General features: G+C 30.1%; 3 protein-coding genes across 27 annotated transcripts; 2 read left to right on the top strand and 1 right to left on the bottom strand.

Annotated features, from left to right (window-relative positions):
* The first annotated feature begins 14 nt into the window (after positions 1-14).
* Positions 15-10,691, top strand: LOC111683323 (ribosome biogenesis protein BMS1 homolog). 15 transcript variants are annotated; one of them, XR_006940902.1, is made up of 8 exons: positions 15-1,395; positions 1,454-2,018; positions 2,170-3,883; positions 6,070-6,324; positions 6,867-6,997; positions 7,382-7,872; positions 10,103-10,293; positions 10,562-10,691. XR_006940902.1 is itself a non-coding variant. In XM_023445383.2 (3 exons), exons 1-3 carry the CDS (start codon positions 112-114, stop codon positions 3,843-3,845), a joined length of 3,525 nt encoding a protein of 1,174 aa, XP_023301151.2. In that variant the 5' UTR covers positions 15-111; the 3' UTR covers positions 3,846-3,976. The 15 variants fall into 15 exon arrangements, 1 of the variants encoding a protein (XP_023301151.2); XR_006940904.1 differs by having other exon boundaries at positions 7,382-7,854; XR_006940896.1 differs by lacking the exon at positions 10,103-10,293 and having other exon boundaries at positions 7,382-8,123.
* On the bottom strand, positions 3,916-6,042 carry LOC111683322 (lebercilin-like protein). Its single transcript, XM_023445382.2, has 6 exons — positions 5,874-6,042; positions 5,580-5,805; positions 5,265-5,521; positions 4,983-5,208; positions 4,288-4,914; positions 3,916-4,230 (listed from the first exon to the last, which is right to left on the bottom strand). The coding sequence occupies exons 1-6, from the start codon at positions 5,939-5,941 to the stop codon at positions 3,979-3,981; spliced, it is 1,656 nt and encodes a 551-aa protein (XP_023301150.2). The 5' UTR covers positions 5,942-6,042; the 3' UTR covers positions 3,916-3,978.
* LOC111683304 (putative uncharacterized protein DDB_G0291608) lies at positions 10,674-27,761 on the top strand. 11 transcript variants are annotated; one of them, XM_046950918.1, is made up of 10 exons: positions 10,674-10,813; positions 13,590-13,655; positions 20,591-20,764; positions 20,905-21,235; positions 23,402-23,494; positions 23,936-24,010; positions 24,901-24,987; positions 25,214-25,464; positions 25,539-25,632; positions 27,473-27,761. In XM_046950918.1, exons 1-10 carry the CDS (start codon positions 10,734-10,736, stop codon positions 27,584-27,586), a joined length of 1,365 nt encoding a protein of 454 aa, XP_046806874.1. In that variant the 5' UTR covers positions 10,674-10,733; the 3' UTR covers positions 27,587-27,761. The 11 variants fall into 11 exon arrangements, with proteins under 11 accessions (XP_046806874.1, XP_046806875.1, XP_046806877.1 ...); XM_046950919.1 differs by having other exon boundaries at positions 25,226-25,464; XM_046950921.1 differs by lacking the exon at positions 24,901-24,987.

The raw sequence follows: 27,761 nt of genomic DNA on the forward strand, positions 1-27,761 counted from the left end.
TTTTACAACAACAATACAAGACAAAAGACATTTGCACGTGTAGTGTTTGGTAGAAAAAAATTGGAAAAGTGGGAGAATTTGTGTAATATTTTATAATAATTAAATATAACAATGCCTGAAGATGAAGGTATTGATAAAAAGAAATCCCATCGCGCTCGCCAATCCGGAGTTAAGGCGGAGAAAAAGAAATTGAAAGCTAAAAAAGAGTCAAACCAAAAAGAACCCAACTTAACGGCACGCCAACGGAATCCCAAAGCATTTGCCATCAATTCTGCTCAAAGAGCTGAAAGAAACTTTCGGCGCAAAGAGGATATAACAGCGAAGAAGCAACACATACCGGTAGTAGATCAAACTCCAGATGAGCCACCACCTGTATTGATAGCTGTTGTTGGTCCACCAAAAGTGGGCAAAACCACTTTAATTAACAATTTAATCAAAACCTTCACAAAAACTAATGTGAATGATATTAAAGGTCCTATAACCATAGTCACTTCCAAGAAGAGACGCATTACCCTCTTGGAATGCAACAATGATATCAATTCCATGATTGATGTAGCCAAGTGTGCTGACTTGGTGTTGCTAATGTGTGATGCCAGTTATGGTTTTGAGATGGAAATTTTTGAATTCCTCAACATTTGCCAGGTTCATGGTATGCCCAAGATAATGGGCGTTCTTACTCATTTGGATATGATTAAAAATCCCAAAGCGTTAAGAAAACGCAAAAAGGAACTTAAACATCGTTTTTGGACAGAAGTTTATGATGGCGCCAAATTGTTCTATTTGTCTGGTTTGCTTCATGGTGAATATTTAAGGAATGAAGTTAAGAATTTGGGACGTTTTATATCGGTAATGAAGTTTAGACCCCTACAGTGGCGTGGAGCACACAGCTATGTGATAGTAGATCGTGTAGAAGATATTACAAATACCGATACCATACGCCGTAATCCAAAATGTGATCGAGATGTGGTGTTATATGGTTATGTTCGCGGTGTTCCTTTGAAACAGGAACATATGGTACATATAGCAGGTTTGGGTGATGTCCGCATTAATGAATTAAATGTTATACCAGATCCTTGTCCTTTGCCGGGTACTGAGAAAAAACGTACTTTGCTGGAAAAGGAACGTTTGCTCTATGCTCCCATGTCTGGTGTGGGTGGTATTGTTTACGACAAGGATGCTGTGTATATAGAATTACAAGGATCTCATAGCCATAAAGAGAAGAGTGCAGATGCCACTGAACAGGAGGAATTGGTGGGAAAGCTTATAGAAAAGAAACAGACGGTAGATGAACAAATTGATGAGCAAGAATTCAGATTGTTTTCTGATGGTCAAGCAATCAAATCAAAAGATTATGTGGAAGATGATCCTGAGAATAGCGAAGAGGAAGTTGATGAGGTAAGTGTACACTATTTTTAAGATTCAATACACATTTATTATAAATCCTCTATTCTAGGATGATTCTGGTGTTGATGACGATGAAGAATCAGATAGCAATGAAAAGGATGATGAATTCGAGGCAGATGACTGGCGCAATGAAGATTCCGAAGAGGAACCTAAAGATGATAGCAACTCCGAACAGGATTCATCAGATGATGATGACTATCAAGATTTAGAAAAGATTACAAAAACTAAAAAATCGAAATTCAATGCTGACAGTGATGATAGCGAAGAAGAAAATGGCATTGAAGATGAAGATAGTAGTGATGATGACGATGCTGATCAGGAAGCTATATTAGCAAACAGCATGAGTTGGAAAGAAAATCTAGCTGAGAAAGCTAGAGATGCATTTTTACAACGTCATTCAGAATCAAAGAACTTAATGCGTCTGGTCTATGGCTGTTATCTTCAAAGTGAGCGCAAAAAGGATGACGAAAATATGGATCAACAAGAATCGGAAAATTCCGATGATGACGAAATCGGTGGTCTCTTCAAGGTGGCGGCTAAAAAGCAAACACAAATGCAGAAAGATAAAGACATACGTGATAAAGATGAGTCGTGCTTTTTCCAAGACAGCTTTGGTAAGAATTTAATAAATCTTTAACTTGTAAAATCATGTCATAAAATCAAACCATTCAATCGAGATCAGTTTGTTACCATCAACAATTATTTTTTTCAAATTTTGTAAAAGTCTTCCTTCTATACAATAATTATGTTTACAACTTATTTTAGAAACTACTAGAAATTGGTTGCAAGACAGTAATAAAGACTTGATAAAGAACTGTTTTGTTACGGGCAAGTGGAAAGCTTCTGAAGATGCAGAAAATCTTTTACGTTTAGACGACATGAGTGATGCAGAAAGTGAAGTTTATGGTGATTTTGAAGATTTAGAAACGGGTGAAAAACAAAGTGGTAAACCTAAAGATTTAGAAGACGATGCTACCAAGAATGAAACAGAGGAATCGGAAAATAGAAAACGTAAAATGACTCGTGTGGAGGAAGAAAATCTTACAAAAGCTGAAATAATGGCAAAAAAATTAAAGCTTAAGGCCAAATTTGATGCTGAGTACGACAATAAGGGAGAAAAAGAAGACGATGGCCGTATCACGGGTGACCACGATTACTATGAAAGCCTTAAAGCGGAAGCTCAAAAACAATCACAACTGAATAAAAGTGAATTTGAAAATCTTGATAACGATTTGCGTATACAAATTGAAGGCTATAGAGCAGGTTTATACGTGCGTTTGGGTTTCAAAGATCTACCAGCTGAGTTTATAGAAAACTTTGATCCCACATATCCTGTGTTGATTGGCGGTCTTAACATGTCAGAAGAAAACATCGGTTATGTAAACTGCAAAGTTAAGAAACACAGATGGTACAAAAAGATTTTAAAATCTGGTGATCCCATTATAATATCTATGGGTTGGAGACGATTCCAAACGGTCGCAGTTTACGCTAAAGTGGAAGATAATTTCCGTCATCGTTTTTTGAAATATACTCCCGAACATGTTACCTGTAGCATGACTTTTTGGGGGCCAATTACACCTCAAAATACTGGTTTCTTGGCTTTGCAAACTGTGCGTCATGATCAGGAGGAATTAAAAAGAATAGGCTTTCGCATTGCGGCAACTGGTTGTGTTACAGAACTCGATAAATCGTGCCAAATTATGAAGAAACTAAAACTTGTAGGTCATCCTTTCAAAATCTACAAAAAATCTGCATTTATTAAGGGTATGTTCAATACTAGCTTGGAAGTCGCGAAATTCGAAGGTGCTAAAATTAAAACCGTGTCCGGTATCCGAGGTCAAATTAAAAAGTCCCATCACACACCCGAAGGCTCATTCAGGGCAACATTTGAAGATAAGATTTTATTGAGTGATATTGTATTTTGCAGAACATGGTTCCGTGTGGATGTGCATCGTTTTTACGCTCCTGTTACTACACTTTTACTCCCACCAGAGCAAAAACTATTCTGGCAGGGTATGAAGACTTTGGGACAATTAAAACGAGAGCGGGAAATTAAAAATGAAGTTCAGCCCGATAGTTTGTATACTGAAATCAAACGCACACCTAAGGTGTTTAAACCTTTGGTCATACCAAAGGCTTTACAAAGAGCTCTACCTTATAAAGATAAACCTAAAGCTGGCCCTCTAAATCCTAAAGAGAAAGAAGAACGCGTAGCTGTCATACGATCACCTCACGAACAAAAGGTTGCTAAACTAATGAACATGATTGAAACAAATTATCAAGAAAAGCGTAATAAGGACAGACATGACACCAAAGTACGCGTGAAGAAATTCAAGTTACAGAAAAAGGCCGAAGAACTTTCAAAACTGAAGCGTCAAAAAGAGTTGCGTAAAAAGGTTTCCCGAGCTTTAAGTAAAATGAAGGGAAAACAAAAACAATGATAAAGGATCCCTGCCAGTTTAGGTTACACGTTTGTCTTGTATGTAAATTAAGTTTGAAATATTTTATGTATAAAATTAATTTGTTTTATATTTTTTTGTATAAGAAAATAGAGAATGAATACTAAACATTATTTTAATCCTGACTCTTATTATCATCAATGGCTTTAAGAGCTGCCAAAAGTTTATGTTTACGATTACTGGGCACATTGTGTTCCGTAGCAATGCTATTTCTCTTTTTAGGGGTTTCATCACGCAAAACTCCATTGGTCGCTTGACGACAGAATGTATCCAAAAATGCTTCTCTTTCCTTGTAATCGTCGGATATTTGTTTTCTTATACTAGATATTTCCTCTTTCATGTTTGGTTTTTTGCCAACAGTAGATAACTGTAAAAAAATGTAAATTAATCGTGATAATTGTTTTTTAACACATCATTGACATACTTCAACTTTTTGAGTTTCTTCATAATAATCATCGATATCTCTCCCATTTTCTGTCCCATCTACACTGACATCATTATCCCCCACAATTTCTTCAGATTCTTCTATTTGTTCTTCATGCTCATCGTCTTCAGTATCATCATCATTTTCATAATCATCATTGTCTTCTTCATCATCATGACTATCAAGCTTTTCAGATTGATTTTGTCTCATAGATGACAAGTTCGAATGTTGTTTCTGCACAAGTGATGAATTAAAAGAATTTGGAGTTTTATAAACATCGTGTATAGTGGAAGCATCTCCATCACCTTGATCAATACGTCTTAAAACAGCAACTGATTTGTTGGCTGGTGTTTGTTGTTTTGAAATGTGCTGTATCACAGTGGTTGAAGTGGAAGAGACTGTCAAATGATTTTTAGTTGTTGTATTCTTAATTGATCGAGTAGTACGTTGAACCATATTATTAGTGCTGTGCGTTGATCTTTGACTGTTTGGTATTTCTATTTCATCGGCAATTTCTGCATCAGTGATATTTGCAAATGAATACTTATCAATTTCTTTTTCATCTTTTAAGCTTTCATAATTGCCGCCTTTATTGCGTCTTAAGTTAAGGTTGAATTTCTCTTGTAGCTGTATGAAATTTGATTTTAAAATTTGAGACATTTATTAAAATACAATGTATGCGAAATTGAATATACCTGTAATTCCTCTAGTTTGCGATAGCCAGACAACTCCAAACGTGCCTTTTCTAATTTCATTAAGATGTCTTTATTTTTCTTTTGTTCCGTTTGTAACTGTTGTTTTGCTTGTTTGGCTTCCAACTGCATTTTGCGAGCCATCATTTTCATATCGTTATCTTTCTCTTGTAAACGAGTTTCCAACATTTGTAATTTTTCACTTAAACGTTGACGATCTTCTAGATTCCTGTAAAAGTACATTTATTAATAAATAGAAAATAACACAATTAAAAATGTCCTTACTTGTCCTTATTTAATTGTATATAGTATTTATTCTGATCACTTAGAGAAAGTATCACAGCTTCCTTTTGTTTAAGCTTGTGTTCAAGTTCCTTATTAACAGCTTGAAGATTGCGATATTTTGTTTGCCATACTCGCAATTCTTCTGCATGTGAATGTAATAATTGAGGAAGCTCAGCATTAGTAGATTCATATTTGGATAAAGCAGAATCCTGGCGTTTATGTAAGGTACGCAAAATACGATTTTCATGGGCCAATTCCTGATAAATTTATTAGCTCCTTAATAATTTGAATAGAAATATAAAAAAGAACACTTACAGCTATAGTTTGTTGGGCATCAGCCAATTGATTCTGATAGGTTTTCATTCTTAGACGTCGTGCAGATAAAACTCTTTGTCTCACTTCATTAGTGGCTGGTATAATAGCAGGTTGTCTTGTTCCACTTTTATTGTTGGCATTAGCTGCTGGTTTACGTCTGTATATTATATTGGCCGATCCTTTTGAACTATTCGAATACAAACTTTCACAACTTTTGGCAGCCGTACTAAAAAAATAAACAATTTAGTTAATCTTCTGAAAAGTTTATTATTTTTCCATTGTTTTCCAACATACGTATTCATTATTCCTTCTTCTTCGGGTATAAGACTTAAAGCAGATGAGGCTTTACGCGGTGATACCATTTACCTGTATATAGTTTATAACAAATATATTAATTATATTTAAGAAAAAAAAATAAAATTATTTTTGTAAAATTGAGAAATCAAAATGTTTTGCTTTTTGTAATACCAAATTTCAATATTTTTTGTAGAACACAACAACTTTTTGATGGGGTTTCAATAGAAAACATGATGAGTTATTGAAAGTAATTTGACGCTTCATTGCATCTTGTTTATCACCTTGGTAAATCACCATAGTGACCAAACACCAAATTCTTAATGTGACGTCAGTATGAAATGCATTTCATGGCTTGCAATACAACTGGAAGGAAACCAAATATTTAGTATAAAGTTTTAAGCGGAAATGGAGTATAATATATTTGAACGCACTGTGAGTTGGTTTAAAGGTACATAATATAGGTATAGATTTTTTTAGAATATTTCACTTGAAATTTCTAAAATGTTGAGATGCATGAAAGCAAAAACATTTGATAGCTGTTTTATAAACCCAAAATGTAATAAATGCAAAAAATAAAAACCAACATTTTTTTAAGAAAATTAAAAAGGAAATTAAATTCAATTGACCAAATGTTTTCAACCTTCAAGTCGAGTAAATGTTAAAATTATTTGTAAATCAATCAAATAATTTATCTATCTATCTATCTATCTATCTATCTATCTATCTATCTATCTATCTATCTATCTATCTATCTATCTATCTATCTATCTATCTATCTATCTATCTATCTATCTATCTATCTATCTATCTATCTATCTATCTATCTATCTATCTATCTATCTATCTATCTATCTATCTATCTATCTATCTATCTATCTATCTATCTATCTATCTATCTCTTTTTATCATTGTATTGTTGTTCACATTTTGTTTTGTATTGCTGTTCACATTTTGTTCGCTCCGACTGTATCAATCTATTCTTCTTTGCAGATACATTCACAACAAAACAATAGGTCTTATTAGAAATAAATTCGCCGTACTATAATGTCAAATTTATCCGATACTTTACAAGCAACGTGTGAGAAGAGAATTCAAATTGGAATTTTGTGCTCATGAGAAAGGTATTTATTTTATTTCCCATGTAACTTAAATGCGGTGAAGTAATGTAATTGGGAGTTTCCAAAAAAATGTATATTGTAGATACCGGTATTAAAATATACCGTGATGAAACATTACAATTTTAAAATCCCTTTTTATATATACAGCTAACGATTTTTATTTATAAGGTGTGGATATATATTAACATTTGAAATTAGGGTAGTTTTTCCTGCATTTTTTAGATTTTGGATTAATAAGTTTAGGTTATTTTATAATTTATATACAAAGCATATTTTAAGATATAGTGCCATAATGGGTTCGAAAACGTGAAATTCAATTTATTCTCATTTATTTGTTTTATTTGAACTTTCTTCATATTAGGATTGAATCTGTTTCACTCGTTTTAGAATTTGGCAAGAATTCTTCTTTTGTGAATCAATATAAATTCCATTATTCATTTTTAATGAATAAAAATGTGTGGTCGGTTGGGTTTTATGAATTTTCCCCCCAAAGAGAATAGAAAATTCTTGTAGTAAACAATAAAGATGAATTCGCCTTGAGTAAAGAAACAGCACTCTCATCCCTCTCTGATTGTTGGAACACACCAGTGCAAGAAGCCACTATGTGATGGAATTTCATGTTTTTAAATTTTTAGTCTCAGTGCTCATGCGACGCGTATACAACACGTTTACGGGAGATTGAAGTAATAAATGCGATACGTGTTGATTGTGTAGTTTGTATATTTTGTTTAAATGGTTAAATTATTAAATGAAGGAAAATCAAATGGTTTCCCTCGCCCAAAAAATACACACTTGCCGTATGTACCAGTGAAAAAGTGAATAAAAGAAAAGAATTATAAGAAAAAATACAACAAAAAGAAGTACCTATGTAATTAAAAGTGCGTATAATTTTATTAAACAAAAAAATAAAACACAAATATTTTTTCAACAAAATTATCTGTGAAAATTGTGTAGCAAGAAAATTTCGAATAAAGAAATAGATTCACAATTGTTGTCAGATTAACGAACGTATTTCAAAACGAAAACAAGAAGTGAAAATTTTATTTGAAAAGTAACTAAGATGCAAAATACGTAAAAGTGAAAAATCGATCTGCACTTTTAGAGCAAAATATAATAATATTGTTTAGTTGTTGGTGTTTTTGTGTATCTCAATCAAAAGTTATTGTTGTTGTATGTATCTTTAATAACGTTTAGTTAACGGTAAACAAAAATAAAGAAATACATTTCGTAATATTTGCCAAAGCCGTAACAAACAATATGATTTAATAGCCATAAAAATAATGGAAATTGTTTAAAGTTTATTTAGAAATATATTAAAATCTTCAAAAGTTTTTGTTTAAAGATTAAAGTTTTATCAAAATTTTAATGGAGTTTTTTTTTTTTTTGTATGCAGCTTGAGAAAAAAAAATCATTCTACAAATTTCCTTAAAAAAAACTTTTAAACGTCATACATTTTGATACTATTACTATTGCCGCATATTTCCTTCTTTTTAGCTCTTCTCTAATTTTAACTCTCTGTCATCTTTTGCTCTCTTTTTAAAGAGCAGTTATTAACCCAAAAAGAAACCGTTGTGTAAATTAAAAATTCTTTCTTTATTTAAGCTTAGATCATGTTTATATATTCGGAATGTAAAACATCGAAATATTGTTGGTAAATCCACAAAAGTGTATCATTTTGGTTCCTTATTGAAGATTAAATCAAGTTTATATAATTTGAAGGCATTCCGAAAGTAACACATCGAAATATTGTTCTTAAATCCACAAAAGTTTATATATTTGGGGTCCCTATTGATTCTTAGATGATATAATTCCGCTTGTGTAATTGTTAAATACGAAAGAGTTCCTTTTTTGTTGTTGTTGTAACAGACTGGCCAGGTCTGGAAGTTCTTCCCTGGGTAAAAACTTCCTGTTGATACAGCTTTTGCTGAGTTAACAATCTTTTGCCGATAGAGAATCGGGTCGTTCCGGAGCAGACATCCAATTGTTGTGGGAATGGTCCTCTGTCGTAAATCATCCTGATAATTATATTAATATCGATACCAATATGGCGAGGTATTACTTAAAAGCTTAAATCAAAATCTTTATCCGGCTAATACCAGAAGAATAGAGATTTTGGTATAAAATCAATTAAAACTTTTAAGCAAACATCCTGTTGATACAGCTGTTGCTGAGTTGACATTATTTGTCCGATAGATAATTGGGTCGTTCCGGAGAGGTCATCCAATTGTTGTGGGAATGGTCTTCTGTTGTAAATTACCCTGATGATTACATTAATATCGATACCAACATGGCGAGGTTTTGCTTAAAAGCTCAACTCAAAATTTTTGTCCGGCTAATACAATACGGAAACCAAAGTGAACCAAAATAACCCCCATTACTGATTAAAGGGTTAAATGAACAAAACATGAAATAGAAAAATTGTATACGAAAAATACACCAACACAAAACTAAAAAATATAAAATACGAAAAACAACAATAAATATATATACAACAACAAAAAAGCAACGTGATTAGTCATCCATAAGATACAAGTTTAAATAAGAGTAAATATTGTACAAACGAATGAACGAGAGAGTATGAATGTGTATGAAGCAAAGCTACGCAACGTGTTTCATTCAATACTTAGCTTAGCTTTAATTTAGAAAAAAAACTAACAAAATTATACATACTTTGTACTTACATGAGTCTTTGCCATCTCAATCTCAAAGTAAAAATTTAATTACAAAAGATAATAACAATATAAAAAAACTAATTATTTTAATTATAATAATAATCTCAAGTTCTACATTGAGTTTAAAAAACGTTTGTTGTTGTTGAAATATATGAGCGCGCTTTTCAAAAAATATTAATATTCATCAACAACTCACATCATACCTATAGAATCGTATTCAATATTAGAACTTGTATTGGATGCAATTGAGTGTGAGTGAATTGAGATTCTAATTGCAAGCAAAAATATTAATATTAAACAAACAAGACAAATACATAACTACATACCTATGTACATATGTATGTAGTTAAACATCTCAATATGTATCGGTTTAATTTCTCTTTATAGTTTCTATAATTTTTTTTAATATTGTTGTTTTTTTTTTACTGCCGTTTAGTAAAAAAGAACAAGAAAAACCTGTTGGCGTTGGTGTTGTTTCTATGACCTCCACTCACCTAAATAAGGCTTGTAAAGTCAATACGATGTATTACAGCGGCTTTAAGTGCCAGTGGTTATAGAAATTATTTCAATATAGAAAATAGTTTCATTACGATTTGTTAGAGCGGCAAACTTACTATTCTAAATACGGTACGTGCATAGTACAATAATGACAAGTTCAATGTATCTGTATAAATACCTTTAAGATACATATATACATACATATGTATATAAACAGTGCAGTTAGTGAAGTGTATTTATTACTCTATTAAAAGTGATTTCCCTACAACCATTTATATACATAAACAAACAACAACAATAACTTCTGCTTATAGAAAACATACTACATACAATACCCTTACAACTTGAAAACAAAAACAAAATTAAATTACAATAAAAAATTTGTTAAAATTCTTAGTAAATAGGTTTGGTTTGTGTTAAAAACAGCATTTTATTAACTAACTTTAACAAACGTGTATATACAACTTTTATTGTTTGCTGTCTGACATAAGTCCACGTTGTCGTCATCAGTAGTAACATCAAAATTACAAAAATAAGAAGAACTACAACAAAATAATAATATCATCATAATGACACGCCTTACCGAAGAAATGGTCATTGCTAGATCCAAACAATCGGATTTAAGCTCTATTAAAAAACTTAATTGTTGGTAAGTTTGTTGTTATTATTATTGTTTTACATTTTAATGTTTCTTTATTCATTATGTATGTATTTATATCTGTCGTTGCAGTTTTATTTACATACATATATCTACATCATATTAATTTTCCATGTCTCATCTCATATTGTAATTTGAATCCAAATTGAGTATATGCAACAAGCCTTTTTGTTGTTGTTTTTATTATTATTGTTGGGCTGTTAAATGTTTGTTGTAATGTGGTGTAACGATGTTAATGATGATGATCTTTTGTCCATTATTCTCGGTGCAATATGTAACGCTTCGTTGCATATTATCTTTATAAACATACATAATATGTATAGTGGGAACGTTCAGTGAGTGTTAAATAAAATCCTACAGAGAGCTTAGTTTTATCGTTTAACACAAATATGGCTTTTTATATGTTAAAAATTTAGTAAAATAAACTTTTAGTGAAAAGTATAATTTTATATTGAAATTAGAATAGACTATACTATAGACTAGACTAGACTATAGAGTATACTACAGACTAGACTATAGACTAGACCATAGACCAGACTATAGACCAGACTATAGACTAGACTATAGACTAGACTAGACTATAGACCAGACTATAGACTAGACTATAGACTAGACTATAGACTAGACTTTAGACTATATTATAGACTAGACTATAGACCAGACTATAGACTAGACTATAGACTAGACTATAAACTAGACTAGACTATAGACTAGACTACAGACTAGACTATAGATTAGACTGTAGACTAGACTATAGACTAGACTATAGACTAGACTATAGACTAGACTATAGACTAGACTATAGACTAGACTATAGACTAGAGTATAGACTAGACTATAGACTAGACTATAGACTAGACTATAGACTAGACTATAGACTAGACTATAGACTAGACTATAGACTAGACTCTAGACTAGACTATAGACTAGACTCTAGACTAGAATATAAACTAGATTTTAGACTAGACTATAGACTAGACTAAAGATTAGACTATAGACTTGACTATAGACTAGACTATAATACCCTAGACTATAGACTAGACTATTGACTAGACTATTGACTAGACTATATACTAGACTATAAACTAAACTATAGACTATATGCTACTATAGACTAGACTGTGGACTAGACTTTTGGCTAAACTATATACTTATACGCTATAAACTACACTATGGAGACTAAGTAATAGACTAAGTATAAGTACCGAAAATGTCGCGGGGTAGCGCGGTAGTTGTTGACATTAAAAAGAACTGAAAGCAATACTGAATTTTACATGCCTGCTTCAGACATTATTTCCGCACTCAATATAATACTTTTAATCCATTTAAATTGAACCCACTTTGGTGGAAGTGGAAATAATGTATTTAATATAACATTTAATAAGATTTACACGTCACGTTTCTCTTATGTCGGATCGTTTCAACACCTTTTTTTCTTATTAATTCATTGTTTATTTACAATTTGTCCAATATTAATATGTATTATACGTGTTAAAAAAACTTGCATCATAGTATTTTTAAACATAGTTCCAATGAATTACATTACATCCGGTAATATAAAGGGAGTTTAAAAGTATTCCTTTAGAAATTATTCCAATGTTTACACATAGTTTCAAAATCATTTAAGAAATATTCTAAAACTAATAAAATGTTAACCCTAATTTAGTACATTTAACTTTATTCTTTAGTTGTTTAAGGCATTCTTGCTTAAATATTTGATGAAAAGTACGTGACTACCTTCTAACAAAATTGATATTTCATTTATATATAAATAAGATTTTATAACATTTATATTTACTATTTTATCAAAGTTATGTGGAATTGTATTAATTGATTTTTTTAAATAATTTTAAGCATTAGTGTAAACATAACCATATATACTCTATTTATTTAATAATATACAGTCGATTTGTCCCAAATACAAAATTGTCAATGTTCCAACAATATAACAAAATATTTTTTCCAGTTTAGTTTTAAAGATAGTGGTTGTTAAACGAGTTCTTATATTTATCTGTATATGAAACTTCTTTTAATATTTTATCTAAGGTTTCCTACAAATTATTTAATTACATTTTAAATGTATATTTTAAGATGTAAATGTTTATGGTTCGCTAACAAGCACTTTGCCACTTAAACTCGCTTTTCCAAGCATAAAAATTTAACTAAAATAAAGACCGTTTCACCGTCAGAGGTGAAAGAAAGAAAATAAAAAGAACATATTAATAAAATATATATTTGAATGGCCTGAATTTGGAAAATACACTATTTAAGAAAAGACATACTAGAGAATTTGTATATTATTATGGAATAATTGCTAAAATATCCCTAGGGGAACGTTAACTGATACATATTATTTTAAAATGGATTCAAAATACCTTAACAAAGTATTCCCTCGGTATGTTAAACATAAATCTATAGACCAAGATTCATCCCATCGGATTTTTAATATATTTAAGAAACTAATTTCTTTATTTTTAATTTCTCTAAATAACAATTTTATTCTCATTGGCTTCGTGAACTTGTTTTTTTTTTCATTCTTATCCATTAAACAACATTGAAAGAAATCGTGTTTAACCCACATAAACTTTAAAGGTTTTATCTTAAAAATTCACAAGACCATATTTGTAGTGTGTACTCTAGTCTACTCTCAGATCAGATTTGATTTCATTTTACACTATTGTATGTTAAATTAAAGAAAAATACAATATAATTGTGTGTGAGTGTAATTTTATTATAATTTCATTTATTTATGTTCTACTATTTCCAGGGGAAGTGATCTCAGTGATGTTTCTATTATAAAACGAATGCGTGGCGTTGAAGTGTTGGCGTTAAGGTAAGTAATACTGACTCAAGTACTTGAGTTTAAATTTAATTTTTTTTTTAACCGGATTTTATATGAAATTATAAGAAAATAATAGATTAGAGGAAGTATTTATATTTAATGTGAGTATAATTATTTTAATGAAATTATAACTTTTTCTATTATTTAACTTAAAATGAAATAGCAAGTAATATTATTAACACATTTTTTTGCAAAAAAGTGTTCAAAATTGTTGAAAGTATTTGACAAATTGTCCCATTTTTATTCGGAATATTAGAATAGTTTGATGATTTATTTAGGGCTGGTTTCTTACTACTGTTAGATTAAAATCTGAACAAATTTAGGTGGACTTTAAGCGATTGTGTTTAATAGTTATTGTGTTTAATAGTTATGGGTGTAAGATTATTAAACTTTGTTAGTATTGCCAACTTTTCAGTCAAACACATAAACAATGAACAGCTGTTTGTTAAACAAACATTTAAACAATAATATTTAGGTCGTGTTTTTTAATACTCAGTTAAACTAGGCTTAACTTGCTGTTAGATTAAACTCGGCAGACTTTAACAGATGATTGTGTTTTTAAGTTATGGATTTCAGCGTACATGCTGCTTGGGTATAAGTGGTACCATGTGCACTACTTCAAGCAAGGCTCTGGAAACTTTGCTAGATATTCCACCCATTGAAACATATTTAAGATATGAGGAGGCGCTTACAACCGAACTGCTCTTTACTATAGGCGAGCCGGCCAAAAGCGGTTATAGGACACATCATCAATGTATACTGGGCACATTGGAAGGTTATTTACAATCATCGGACGTGCCTGATTGTATACCAGATACAGAATATGTCGGAAGCTTTGAAACGCTGATCCCAGATAGAATGTTTTGGTCAAGCGGAACATTAGAGCAAATATCAGTAAAATTCCGTTGTTACTCGGATGGCTCTAAATTGGGGGATAAAGTAGGGCTTGGGTTCTATATTAAAGATCTAGAAACAGAAATATACCACCGTTTACCAAATCATAACACAAGTTTCCAGGCAGAAGTACGAGCAATAACTAAATGCGTAAATTGGATTAGAATAAATATGGCGTTCACAGTTCTTAATATATTTACCTACAGCCAGAAGTCAATTAGGAGATAGAACTAAATCTAGGACCGTATTGGATTGTAAAAAAAGCTTTAACTGAATACTCTCCCAGAGATATGGTTCCCATCATATGGGTACCAGCCCACTCGGGAGTAGTCGGTAACGAAAGAGCGAATGTAATAGCTTTAAAGGGAGCTCGAGGCAGTTAACTTGACAAACGCAAAACTATTCGACGCAACAAAAGCTGAACTAAAAAATGGGTAAGAGAATCCCATAAGACCTCTTGGAATAATGAAACAGTTGATAGAACCACGAAAATCCTATGGCGTGACCCTGATGAGAGCAAGACGAAAAATCTTAAAATGAGCAGGTCTGAAGTTAGTATGTTAGTACGTATTCTGAGTGGACACATATGATTACGAGCACATTTATGCAAAATTGGACGTGCGGATTCAGACGTATGTAGAGCATGTGGAGAGGACATTGAAACTCTAGAGCACTTTTTTTGCCACTGCCAGGCATTCGTCGAAGTTACATCTAAGTATCTTAGAAGTGATCTTATTCCGGAAATAACATTCCTGACTAACACTGATTGGAAGATTCTTAGGAGTTATGTTCAGGAAACTGAGTTTTTGAACACTGGAAAATAATTTATTTAGTTCCCTTTGTTTTTTCTCACGATAAGGAGCGCATAACAGGCCCGATTGTGGCCTAGGTGTATTTCCTCGGATTTGTTGTAGTTTTTGTTGATTGACTTTTCTCCCTTAGGTCAATAACATTCAGTTAAACTAACATTATAAGTAACGTGTCTGATTACAGAAAACACAAAACATAGATTAAACTAGATTTAAACAATGAATTTCGATTATCCTTATCAGAAAAAAAACAGGATTACTAAGATAAGTTCAAAATTTGTTAGTTTGTTTTGCCGATATCTCTAAAAGTGTTTTTCTAATTACAGTTATCGTCTGTGTTGGAAAATTTTAATCTTCATACATTTTCTCAACTGTCTGGAATCTTAATTATTGCTCACTTCTTTATTTGTTTTTAATGTTTTTCGTTCAAAATAATAAATATTCAATTGAACTAATTTAATCCTTCGAAATATTTTTTAATAAAAACATTTTAACAATAAATTCATTTGCGGATGTGAATCATTCAAGTGAATAATAAATAAACATTGCACTATAAATCAAATTCTAATAATAATAAAAAATATATGATTTAAAGAGATTTGCGACTCGAAAATCTCCTACAAAGCTGATGTCATATACAGTATATGATTAAAAAACAACAAATAAATTTATCAAATAACTGTGTTTTTTATAAATAAATATAAAACACGATTTAAGCGTAGGATTTATCGCCAAATATGGCGAAATGAAAAACAACTTTTAGGTTTATATCAAAATAAACAAGTGTTCAGTTTTGGTTAATATGTATTTGAAATAAACATAATTTGAATTTTTTACAGCCAAGGTCGTTATAAAAAAAACAGTTGTTAAATACCAAACATGCTTTTTACCTTTTTCTTCAATTCTCTCAAATACTTGAGACATATTTATTTATAGCCATATATAGTATATTGTGAGTGTTTTATTTTTTTATTTTTCTAATATTTGTTAATGTTAATAAATTAAGCCGAATTAATTTCAAGATTCATGTCATTGAACTTGTTCTTTTGCATTTTATTTAAAATTATTTTCTATATTTAGGACACAGAATGTTATTAAGCATTTAGTGGAGAAATAAAAAAGGCACAATAAAATTTAGTAGACAGATAGACATACATACGTATAGTATAAGTAGGAAAATAAATTTCTAAGATACGTTTCTTAATAAATAAGTCGAATTTCGTAAACACTACACAATTCGGCATATAGTTTCGGTTTAATACACATTTAGTTATATTCTAGCTAAATGCAGAACTTTTTCTACACTTGTTGTTTATGCAAGGTTTGCTAGGTTAAATAGAACTTCCAAAGAAGCGAAAAAGAAGTAGAATTTACTTCATGTAAGTACTAAAAAGGACCTGAAGAAGTGATGATTTTAACACAGGGTTGTCATGGGAGGGATGTCCAGATGACCACATCTGAAGTCATTTTCAGGAAGTGAAATTGTAAAATACAACATTTGCTTAAGTTTAAACTACCTCCATTGGGCGCTTAAGCTAGCAAACAAAATTAACTAACTGAGAGCTTAAAAACAGCATTCAAGGAATTAGTTTAATTTAATCTTTCACCTAAAGATTGGCCCTAAATTGAAACCAACAAAATTAACAAATATAGCCAATGTATCAAATGCGACGATTAACCTGTAAAAACCAACCTCCTACAAATAGGAGCATTTTTCAAATATTACATTTTATGAAATTAGATCACTGGGTATTTATTTGTTCATGCTAAAAACAGCCATATATCTTTATTTATACATTTTTAGTGTCTGCCTGTTTTATTTATTGGGGGTACAAGTTGTGTTTTGATTTTATATACAATTTTTTTTTTAAGTTTGTTTACATGCCTTTGCCGGCTTTTCTTATAAATGAGTACGTATGTATTTCGTTCCATACAATATTGTAACAGGCAGACATGAAGGAGGTGGTGTAACACATCTAGATCAACTGTATAAATACTTAAAACTATAAATACGTTTTTTATTGTTTTAAGTATTTAAGACCTTAAAGCAACTTAAAATGTTTTAATGGAAATATGTTTGACTGCAGTTTGTTGCAATGTGTATATATCGAAAAAAAACTATACGTTACAACAGTGACATCACAAATAGTTGGATATTATTAATTGTTTATTTAAAACATAATGCATCCGAAAAAGGCAGTAATTTTCAATAACGTCTCACCAACTGGTTGGCTCTGATTCATCTTTCGTCAAAGCTGTGCTCTTTATAAACTAGAGTTAAGATAATCGTCACTTTAGTATCTTATAGGACAACCACATGTTAAAATAGCAGGATAGGCGGTAAATAGGTGTAAAGCGAAGTGATAAGTTTAATAGGGGCTGTTCGACCGAACTGCTGGGAAACTTGTAGGGCTATAAAAATGTTTTCAAATTATACACACCTGGTGCCAAATTGTTAATAATTTTTCAATAACAAAATTAATAATATGTTACCATAGTGGCAACACTATGTTGTCAAACAAAACTTTGCACTGTAGAAACAAAAACGAGTGGTTGTCGAAATCACAACGATGCATTGCCGAATTGACACAAATTGTAATCGATACGACAACAATGCGATATTGCAATGACAACGAAGCGTTGTCAAAATGATAACTATTTGTTACTTAAATTGTATACACATCCGTAGTCTAAATGTTAACAAACGTAATAAGCTTACTTTTAACAACGAATTGTATTAAATTCGGTACTTTTCTACCGGTTTTTCTCTCTATGTAAAAATTGCCTTAACACCCAAATAGTATTTGTATTTAAAAAAACTTGTTCCACCTTTACTTAGTTCTACTGTTTTTAGTTTTATAGCAGCACAGTAACTTTTACTTTCTTTTTATAAAATATAGATAGCGTAGATACATATTTGTTTAAGAACTTGTTGATTTTCAAGTGCTTTGAATTTTAATTCTGTATGTGTTTTTTCTTGTATTATGATTCTTCTCTATCTTATCTCAATTGAATGAATGTGTTTAATGACGGTATTTTCAAGAGTTATCATCACTTTGTTTGCACACTCACACGAGTAGGTTGTTGTATAGATTTTGTAAATCTTAGAATTCTTTGTGATCTTAAAAGCAATAATATATTAATGGTATTACCTTGAGCAAAATTTAGAATTTTATTTTACCTTTTAATTTATCCGAAAAATAATTTTTAGAACCCGGACTTTGCGTACAGAATTAAATTCTAACCTCAACACCAAACAATATTATTTTCTTAAGAAATAGGATGCACTGGGTTGAGGTATGAATATCTATATACATATATAGATATTCGACGTCTACAACGTGAGGTAGGTTATGAAGGGTTATACTCCATTTTAGGTGCATATCCACTCGAGGAGTAAAAATTAAAAAAACAGAGAAGCAAAACATTACAACAAGAATAGAATGAATAAATGAAAGGGATGATGCCCTTTACAAAACCTAGTTGATTGCTAGGGCTAAGTCCCGCTTTTTTCCCCAGTTCGCCATGGAATCTATTCCCTAGCGTGAAGTAACCTTTACATTATTCATCTGAACACTTTCATAACAGATTGGCGGTGACTGGATGTTCTTCCCTGGGGAACAAACTTTTTGTTCATATAGCTATTGCTGAGTTGACCATATTTGACCGATTGAGATTTGGGTCGTTCGCGAGCGGACATCTGAACGTTCTATCTATTGGCTTTAATATGAAGATCTAACCGCTCTTATATATTGTAAACGTGGCCTTACGTAGTTATAACAGAAAACAGGTTTTTTAATTCTTCCACTAAGATATCTAGAAGTCTGATAATAAAGACATATTAGGATTACAGGCGGCCAATTTCATTAGGAAAGCAAACATTTGTTGGCTTGTTATCAGACATTCAACAAAAATCTAATTAATATTTAAAAAAATTAAAAAAGCTATTTAATATCGACATAAACCTTAAAGAACAAGAATCAATTATCCTAAAATTCCCGATGATTGAAGTCTGAACATTGATTTCTCATCTCAATGAACTAGATTCCATAATATTTTCAATTCTTTTTCTTGATTATTAAACCCAATCGTTTATCCATCAAATTCAATAAGGAAAGTTTCGGGTACAAATTTCTTTTACAATCAATTTCATCTTGAATTCCTGGTTTAAAAATAAATTTTATATAAAAATTATTTTTTAAATCAATATTAAATTATTATGAATAAGTCCTAAATAACAAATGCTACGAAAATATTAAGCGAGCATATCGTAATAAATTCAAGATAAACAAGCAATAAATGTTTCATACTTCCCATTAATATATACTATTTACTCAAAGGCCTTATTATTAATTATTTATAAATATTGATAAGATTTCTGAACTACTTATTAATTATAAAAATTAATTATGTACATATAATATTCTTGATTTTTGTTTTTTAGAGGGGTAACTTGACTTGGCTTTTAAAAATAATAATATAAAGTAAAATTGTCTATAATTATAAAATATTTTAGAGGATAAAGATCTTATCCATGACCTAGAGTATACATATCTCAAATGATCATGAAAATGAAAACCAAAAAACACAAGTTTTCTAATTGTTAGCTCTACTATACAAACAATAAATACAACAAATTAATTACTCAACACTTTTAGGTTTCTAAATTTATGTTCCAAATTTAGAACAATTGTGAATTTCTATTTTTGTCAATGTTTTAGAAAATTGGTTCTTCTCTTATTTATCTCTTTAAGTTAATTTAAAGAGACAATTTGTAATAAATTTTTTTATAAATTTACAATTTGATAAATGAAAAATCATTGAACTTCTTTCTACTTTAAACGAATTAAATTGAATTGAATTCATGTGTCACGATCTTGTTGAAATACACTACATACTAAAATAAACACAATAAAAAACATCAATTTCTTTCTTAAGTAAGAAGATTATTGACCTCAATTTACTTAGTACAAACAAACACTATATGTATATGCTAGAGATACATACATACTTACATACAAACCAAAGAATAAAGAAAAACTTATTCTTTGTGTTAAATCAATTTTACAAAAACCACAACTACCAGCAATGATTCACTTTAATTGATGAATTCACAAGTTTTTTTTATAACTTCTCTTCTCTATCTATTTTCCCTTCCTTGTTGATTTTTCTTGGTTTCCCTCATTTTACCGTTATATTAATTTAGCATTTCTATATTTTCAGTGTCAATAAGATTAGTACGTTGCAACCATTTGAAGACTGCCTGAAATTACAGGAATTATATTTACGTAAAAACAATATACAAGATATAAATGAAATTGCATATTTGCAAAATCTTCCAAATCTTAAGTATTTATGGTTAGAAGAGAATCCATGCTGTGATCGTGCCGGAGCCAAGTAAGTAATAGTATGCTAAAACTTAATAAAAACATTTGAATGTTTATTTATAAAAGTGGCGAAGGTGTGAGAAATGAAAAAACAAAAAAAAAATAGACCTTCTTATTCATACTGACCTTGTTCGAATTGCCTCTTTATAGTTATCGTGCAATTGTGTTGCGTGCTTTGCCAAATTTAAAGAAACTGGATAATGTTGAAGTGACACAAGAAGAAGTTGATGAAGCTTCGCGTGGTGGCAGTGGTAGTGGTGGAGTGGCTGTCGAAGATGATCCCTATGATGATGCCTATGAACAACAACAACAGCAGCAACAACATCAACAGCAGCAGCAACAATATGAACAGCAACAGTATCAACAACAGCAGCAGCAAAGACAACAGCAGCAGCAACACCAACAACCACCACAGCCTCAACAACAACAGTATCAATCATCTCAGTATCAACAACGTCGAAGTTCAAGTCCACAAAAAGAGGTAATTAAGTAACAATAGCAGCAATAGGTTATTGACAAAATATTTTTAAAAGATTTTGATAACATTTAATCTTATTGGGGAAGTACAAACTCATATTAATATATCCAAATAAACAAATCCAAATTTAGCAATAACCTTAAACCATTTGCCCAAAAAATTAGCCATACTAATCAAACTCCTCCACAATTTGTATTTTATAATATAACTAGACTAATCAAATGTAGTTGTGTAGCTTTAAAACAATTTATTAAAAAATTGATAATCTTCTCTATATTTTCGATACTAATGGTTTTTGTGAAAACAATACGTTAGTTTGAAATTGATATTAACTTAATATTTGGAAGTTTATTTAAACGGTTTATGTTAATTAAATAAAACTTTCATATTAGTGACAGATTGTCATTAACCTTAATTATTCTTGCAAACACAAATTTCAAACTCAATTTTGTAGCACTCGTTATTGGGTCAACGTTGAATGACTATTGATTTTTCATTAGGTCATTATTTTCACTACAGACTTTAGGTAATAACAGAAGTAATGTTGATGAGAAAGATCGATGTGAAAAAACTTAAAGTGTGAAACACTGTTGTCAGACCTTACAACGTTGGCAGCGAAAGATTCAGAAAAAGTTTAACAATCGTGTAAATTTATAATTTTTGATTTGAAATGTTGTTAGAAAAAGCATTTCAGACAATGTTGTTAGACAAAAATTTGAAGTTGACTCGGTTGTTAGACATTTTTCTGTCAATATTGTAAGATCTTACAACCATGTAAACATAGCCTTACTTATTAATCTTCAAATCGATTTTTAATGAATTTAAATCTATCAGTGGTTGAATATTTTCAACCACATTTCATATGAAATCTTTTAAATCATGCTTTAACTTTAATATTTTGAGAATTTTTTATGAAACCCCTAAGAGCGGGTTTTTGAGTTGACAATCGAATGTCAGTTTATGATCAGATTAGTTAATCTAAAAATAAATTGATTTTGATGTTAATCCCCCTTTGATTTTTTTGAGTACAAGATTAAACTTCGCAATGTTGCCATAAAAAAATACAACAAACGTCACTGTTTTTTTTATCAAAACAATACATGTTTTATATAAAAAAGAAGAAGACAGCTCTAAGAGCGAGTTTTTGGTTGCCAATTATTAAACAAATTAGTTAATCTAAAATTAAATTGATTCTTATGTTAATCCCCTTTGATGTTTTTGAGTACAAGATTAAACTTCACAGTGTTGCCATACAAGACAACAGAAAACATCTCTGTTTGTTATCTAAAAGAAGAAGACAATTGTAAATGTAATATTAGAATTAATGAAAACTTAAATTTGAAACAAAAAAATGTTGTCAAGTGCCCATAATTTATACTAATAAAAATTGTATTAATTATTTGGCATCAGCTGTTTACACTTTTGCATTTCTAACTCAAATTTTAACCACCTCCATTGGGCGCTTAAACTAGCGAGCAAACAAAATTAGCTGATTGATTATTCAAAAACATCTTTCGAAGAATAATTTGAATTTAATACCTAATAATTCACCTAAAGATTGTCCCCAAGTGTAATATAAAAATTTTCTTACTGCTCAGTTAAACTAGGCTTGCTGATTGCTGAGATTAAACTCAGAACATATTTAGGCGGACTTTAACGATGATTGTATTTTTCAGTTATGGATTTACGTTCAGTTAACTTTGTTAGTTAGTTAGTTAGTTTGAAAAGAGGATGTATACACTTACTTAATGTATTAAGTTTTTCTTCTTCCGAATTCATTATTTTATTGTTTAATTGGCCAGTTAAACTAAGACAATAAGTAACTTTACTGATTACTGAAAAACGCAAATTATATATTAACCAAAGAATAAAGATTACCTTTATGAGAAAAACTCGCCCTAAGCTAGCAAACAAAATTAACTAACTGAGTACTCAAAAACTACTTTTGAGGATTAATTTTAATATAATCCTTAAACCTTCACCTAATGATTGGCTCTAAGTTGGCTCTTTTATATTTCTTTTTTATTTCCAATAAATACAATGTTGTAAATTCTCCCTTTTCGAAATAATATTCATCAATAAATATTTATGTTTACTTTTTATTAACTATTATCATGCTTACAACTACTACTAACTACTAAAATCGAAAAAATTAACCAAAAAATAAAGCCACCGCAACAAACAAGTCCTGCCACAACAGAAGACAGTGTAAGCGAAACAAATAATGCAAATGGGTCGTCTAAAGCGTCTACGCCATCTCAGGTATTCCAAATAAATAAAAAAAAACTAATAGATTTTATGATTTATTTTGTTTTCCCTCCAACATACCATTTCACTTTTTTAATTTGTTAGCAAAAGAAAATATTTGCATAAATTTGTATTATTAAAGTTGTTTTGTTATTTTGTTTCTTTTGTTTGTATTTCTTAACTATATGGTTCGATAAATCCAAAGATTTATTTTATTTTGTGTTATAAATATGTTGTCATTCCCAAAAATATAGTTTTGTGTTCTTAATGATTTTTATTTTTTTAGAAGAAATATTTACTTGTTTCTATAGCGTATGATTACGTTATGTTATTATTAATGTGCAATAATAATAATGATAATTAACGAATTCACGTAATCATCATTCATTTCCTGCACTAAAACATTATTAACCAGTTTCTTTGAAAACTGTTCTCTTCTTTCTTTTTCGCACACAGGAACAATTACACTCACCATCGCCAAAATATAATTCAACACCCAAAGAAAATCGTTTATCCTACCATCAATATGATGTAAGAGGAAATTTTTATTTTATTTCTTTTTTTCATTTAATTTATAATAAGCAACAAACGTATTTAATAATCTCATCATCTTTATCATTAGCATTTTTATTCAGGATCATGGTCATAAACTTTTAAGTTGTCATACCTATAAATGTTTAGTTGGTTTTGTTCATTAGTTTCTTTAAAGTGCGAATTTAATGATTTGTCATGAAAATTTTTGTTTATTTATTCCATTGTACAAAAACTCATTTTATATTTGTCATATATTAATAGGTCAAGTCACGCAATAATAGGGTGTCATTTTGATTCCATTTCTTGTTGTTGTTTGTCCATTGTTTTATAATATTATTTTAATTATATGATGATGAAGAATATATGTAGAAATTCAAATGAATCATTTACCACAGTTCTATATCAGATCGGCAACACACCATATTTTTACATACCGTTTAACGTTTTAACAAAGAAATTATTTATTTACTTTATAATTTAATATAAATATGAGATTTTTTTCATCTATTATTATAAAGCTTTATAGTTTTTTTTACATAAGTTTCATTTAAATTTCAATGGATAAACTTGTGATTTGTATTAACTAATTGTTTACACCATTTCTCTATGAAATTAGTTAGTTTTTAAAGTTCTATGTGACCCCTAAAAGTCTGACCTTTAATTAAAACTATATAAAGTAGGGAATAAGTAATTCTAATCCTTAGATTCATTAAAATTTTTAGTTTTTTTAAATTATTATCACTAAACATTAACATCCATTGAAGAATTGCTAACAATTTAATTTAAACAAATTAAACTCAACAACTCGTTTGTTCATATGCATATTTATTTAACTCATATAAAAAATACGTCATACTAATAATAACTGGCATTGAAAATACACACAGAGATCACCTGATACAGATCAGGAAAGTCCACATGGTGGAGGTTTTAGGGTACCTATACCACCCAGTGCTTCGACGCATTCCATGAAGGTAAGTAAAAGAATTTATTTTAAAGTTAACATTTTTGGTTGCTCGTATTTTGTTGCTATTTCTTATTTTGGATAATTTATGGATTTTTATGTTGCGGGTTTTGTTTTATTTTTTTCACATTTTAACTATTTTTTTTTACACTACCAGAACGAATATTTGTTTATGTATTCCTTTTTTGTTTTTTTTTCGTCCATCTTTCCTTTTTTTGTAAATTTTTTTCCATAAGGAATACTATCAGTCTGATCGTCCTGCTTATCCTGCCCACTATCGTCACAGTCAAACCGATTTAACTGAATGGGATGAAAATCATCAGCAACAGCATCACAGTAATCACAATCCTTATGGCAGTACGGCTGCCCTACATCACATGGGTCAAAGGCGTAGCGCAGGACCCGAAAGAACAGAACCTGTAGATCGTTATGCTTATAGAAATGGTAGAGAAAATGGTGATTGGGAGGATGAAAGACCAAGACCAAGGTATGAAAATTTTAATGAATTATTTTTTTTATTGTTTTGCTTTTTATTAACAAGTGCTTTTTATGATGTTTTAGACGACCCGATGGCCGTTATGCCGATTCGGCTAGTACTGTTTCCACAGCGGTATTAAATCATTATAGTGGTTATCATAGGAGACCAATTAATAGAGTAAGTTTCTAATGAATCTTTATCGAATAATTTCTTTTAAAACTAAAAATATTAAATTGAAATTGAGAATATTCATTTCAAATTCATAAAAGAAATTTAGAAAAGCCTAATTAAAATTTTGAAAACAATAATTGAAATTGAGATACATATGTTCAATTCACGATCGGTGTTGTACGGTTTAATTGTAGTATGTCGTCTTTTTTATTATTGATTTGTGTTTGTTTAAAAAAATTTTATTTGAAAAATTTGTATGACATACAACGCTACAACAATACGATATCGATAGTGAATTGGACAATTCAGTTAGTTTCTTTTAATTCCAAATGAATTTGATTAAAAACAACTAGTTCTAGAACATGTATAATCTGCAATACTTAGGGCCAATCTTTTGGGGAAGGATCAGGGATTAAATTAAAATTAGTCCTTGAAAGTTGTTTATGAGTACACAATTAGTTAATTTTATTTGCTAGTTTAAGCGCCCAATAGAGGTGGTTTAAACTTGAGCACTAAATGCATCTGCTGTTTACATTTCTTGCTTAAGTTAAAACATCCTTCATTGAGCGCCTTCATTAGCAAACAAAATTTACTAATTGAGTACTCAAAAACACCTTTCGATAATTAATTTTAATTGAATCCTTCACCGAAAGATTGGCCATTAAATGGCAACCATGGAACTAGTGATTTCACGTTTACTTCTAAAATTCTTTCTCTGGAACATTGTTGTTATTGAAGACTTCTAAAAAGATTCGAATAAAGCAGTTTTAGTTCCATTGAATATTCTTTGTGAAGAATCTTATATGTAATAATGATGTTTGAAAAGAAATCTCTGAGAAAAAAGTAGTTCCAGAGCTTTTCTAAATAAGATGTGTACATTCTCTAAATCTTTTCTAAAACTGATTCCGAGGGTAACAATTTCGAACAAATTTTATTGACCGTTCTGTATAACTATTGTCGAATCCATAACGCTCCCACTGAATCAGTTTCAAAGTTACAATTTTAAACCAAAATCATTGGTAACAACGCAAAGGAAAATAAATTATGGCTACAATTGCGTTTTTAAAATAGCCAGCAAAAAAAGTGTGAAAAAATATGCAGTTTTTCATCAGAACTTGAAACTCGAAGTGCTTCAAATACTGGCGTGTCATTGGAGGGATGTTATTTTTTTGGCAACTATGAACTACATCTAATCTTAGTTTAAGAAGCAGTAAAAATTCGATATTTGGATGTCAAAAATAAAACACATTTTCTTAATGACACTCTTGTGAAATGTTCACTGGTTTTTCACCAAACCTTAATGTACTTCAAATATGTTATTTGTATTGACTTTTCTACATCTCTTTTCTTACTTTTAACGGGGTTTTTATTTTTATTAATGTGATTAAGATGTAGTTTGTAATGTATGACATCAATTATTTATTGCTATGTAGTTGTAGAAGTAATACAAATTTTCCTGGAAATTGGAAATCGCTTCAATTGAAAATCTCAACAAAACTTGACTTTTTCCAAATATCAAATGGTAAATCTTAAATTAATTGGAGAATTCTGTTGATAAGTATATAGAAAAGTTAAAATTATATAGAAAAGTTAAGTAATATGTTAATTCTGAAAATTCGTCTAAAAAATTGTCATTTATTTATCTCAACATTTCATTTAAAAACTTCTCTACTTATTATCTTTTTAATTTTAAAATTAAAATGTATTTATTTCATAAAACATTTTCATCCTTGATGTCCTTTGTACTTGTAGTATTATAAAAATCTAATAAAATTTATCTTTGAACAGTTTTTGGTTCTTTATAAACAAAAATTAATCGAATTAACATTTTTTTCTATCTCTATAGAGCTCCAACTTATTGTCGGCGACATTGTGTTTGGTTAAAGAATTGGACTATCCCAGCCTTGAAGTAGTTGAACATGCAGTACGCTGTCGCATTGATGAATTGTCTGCCGAATGATGATGAATGAGGCGCATGCCCTCCTATTGATATGGATTAAATGCATGCTTAAATTTGATATTTTGCAAAAAGAAAAACTAATTGTACAATATTGATACTACAATACATACATACATACATATATGGCTAAAATATGTTTTCGAATAATTTTCTAATTTTTCTACGATTTTATAGC

The sequence above is a fragment of the Lucilia cuprina genome, chromosome 5 (genome assembly GCF_022045245.1).
Source record: "Lucilia cuprina isolate Lc7/37 chromosome 5, ASM2204524v1, whole genome shotgun sequence".
In the NCBI taxonomy this organism is placed as follows: Eukaryota; Metazoa; Arthropoda; class Insecta; order Diptera; family Calliphoridae; genus Lucilia; species Lucilia cuprina.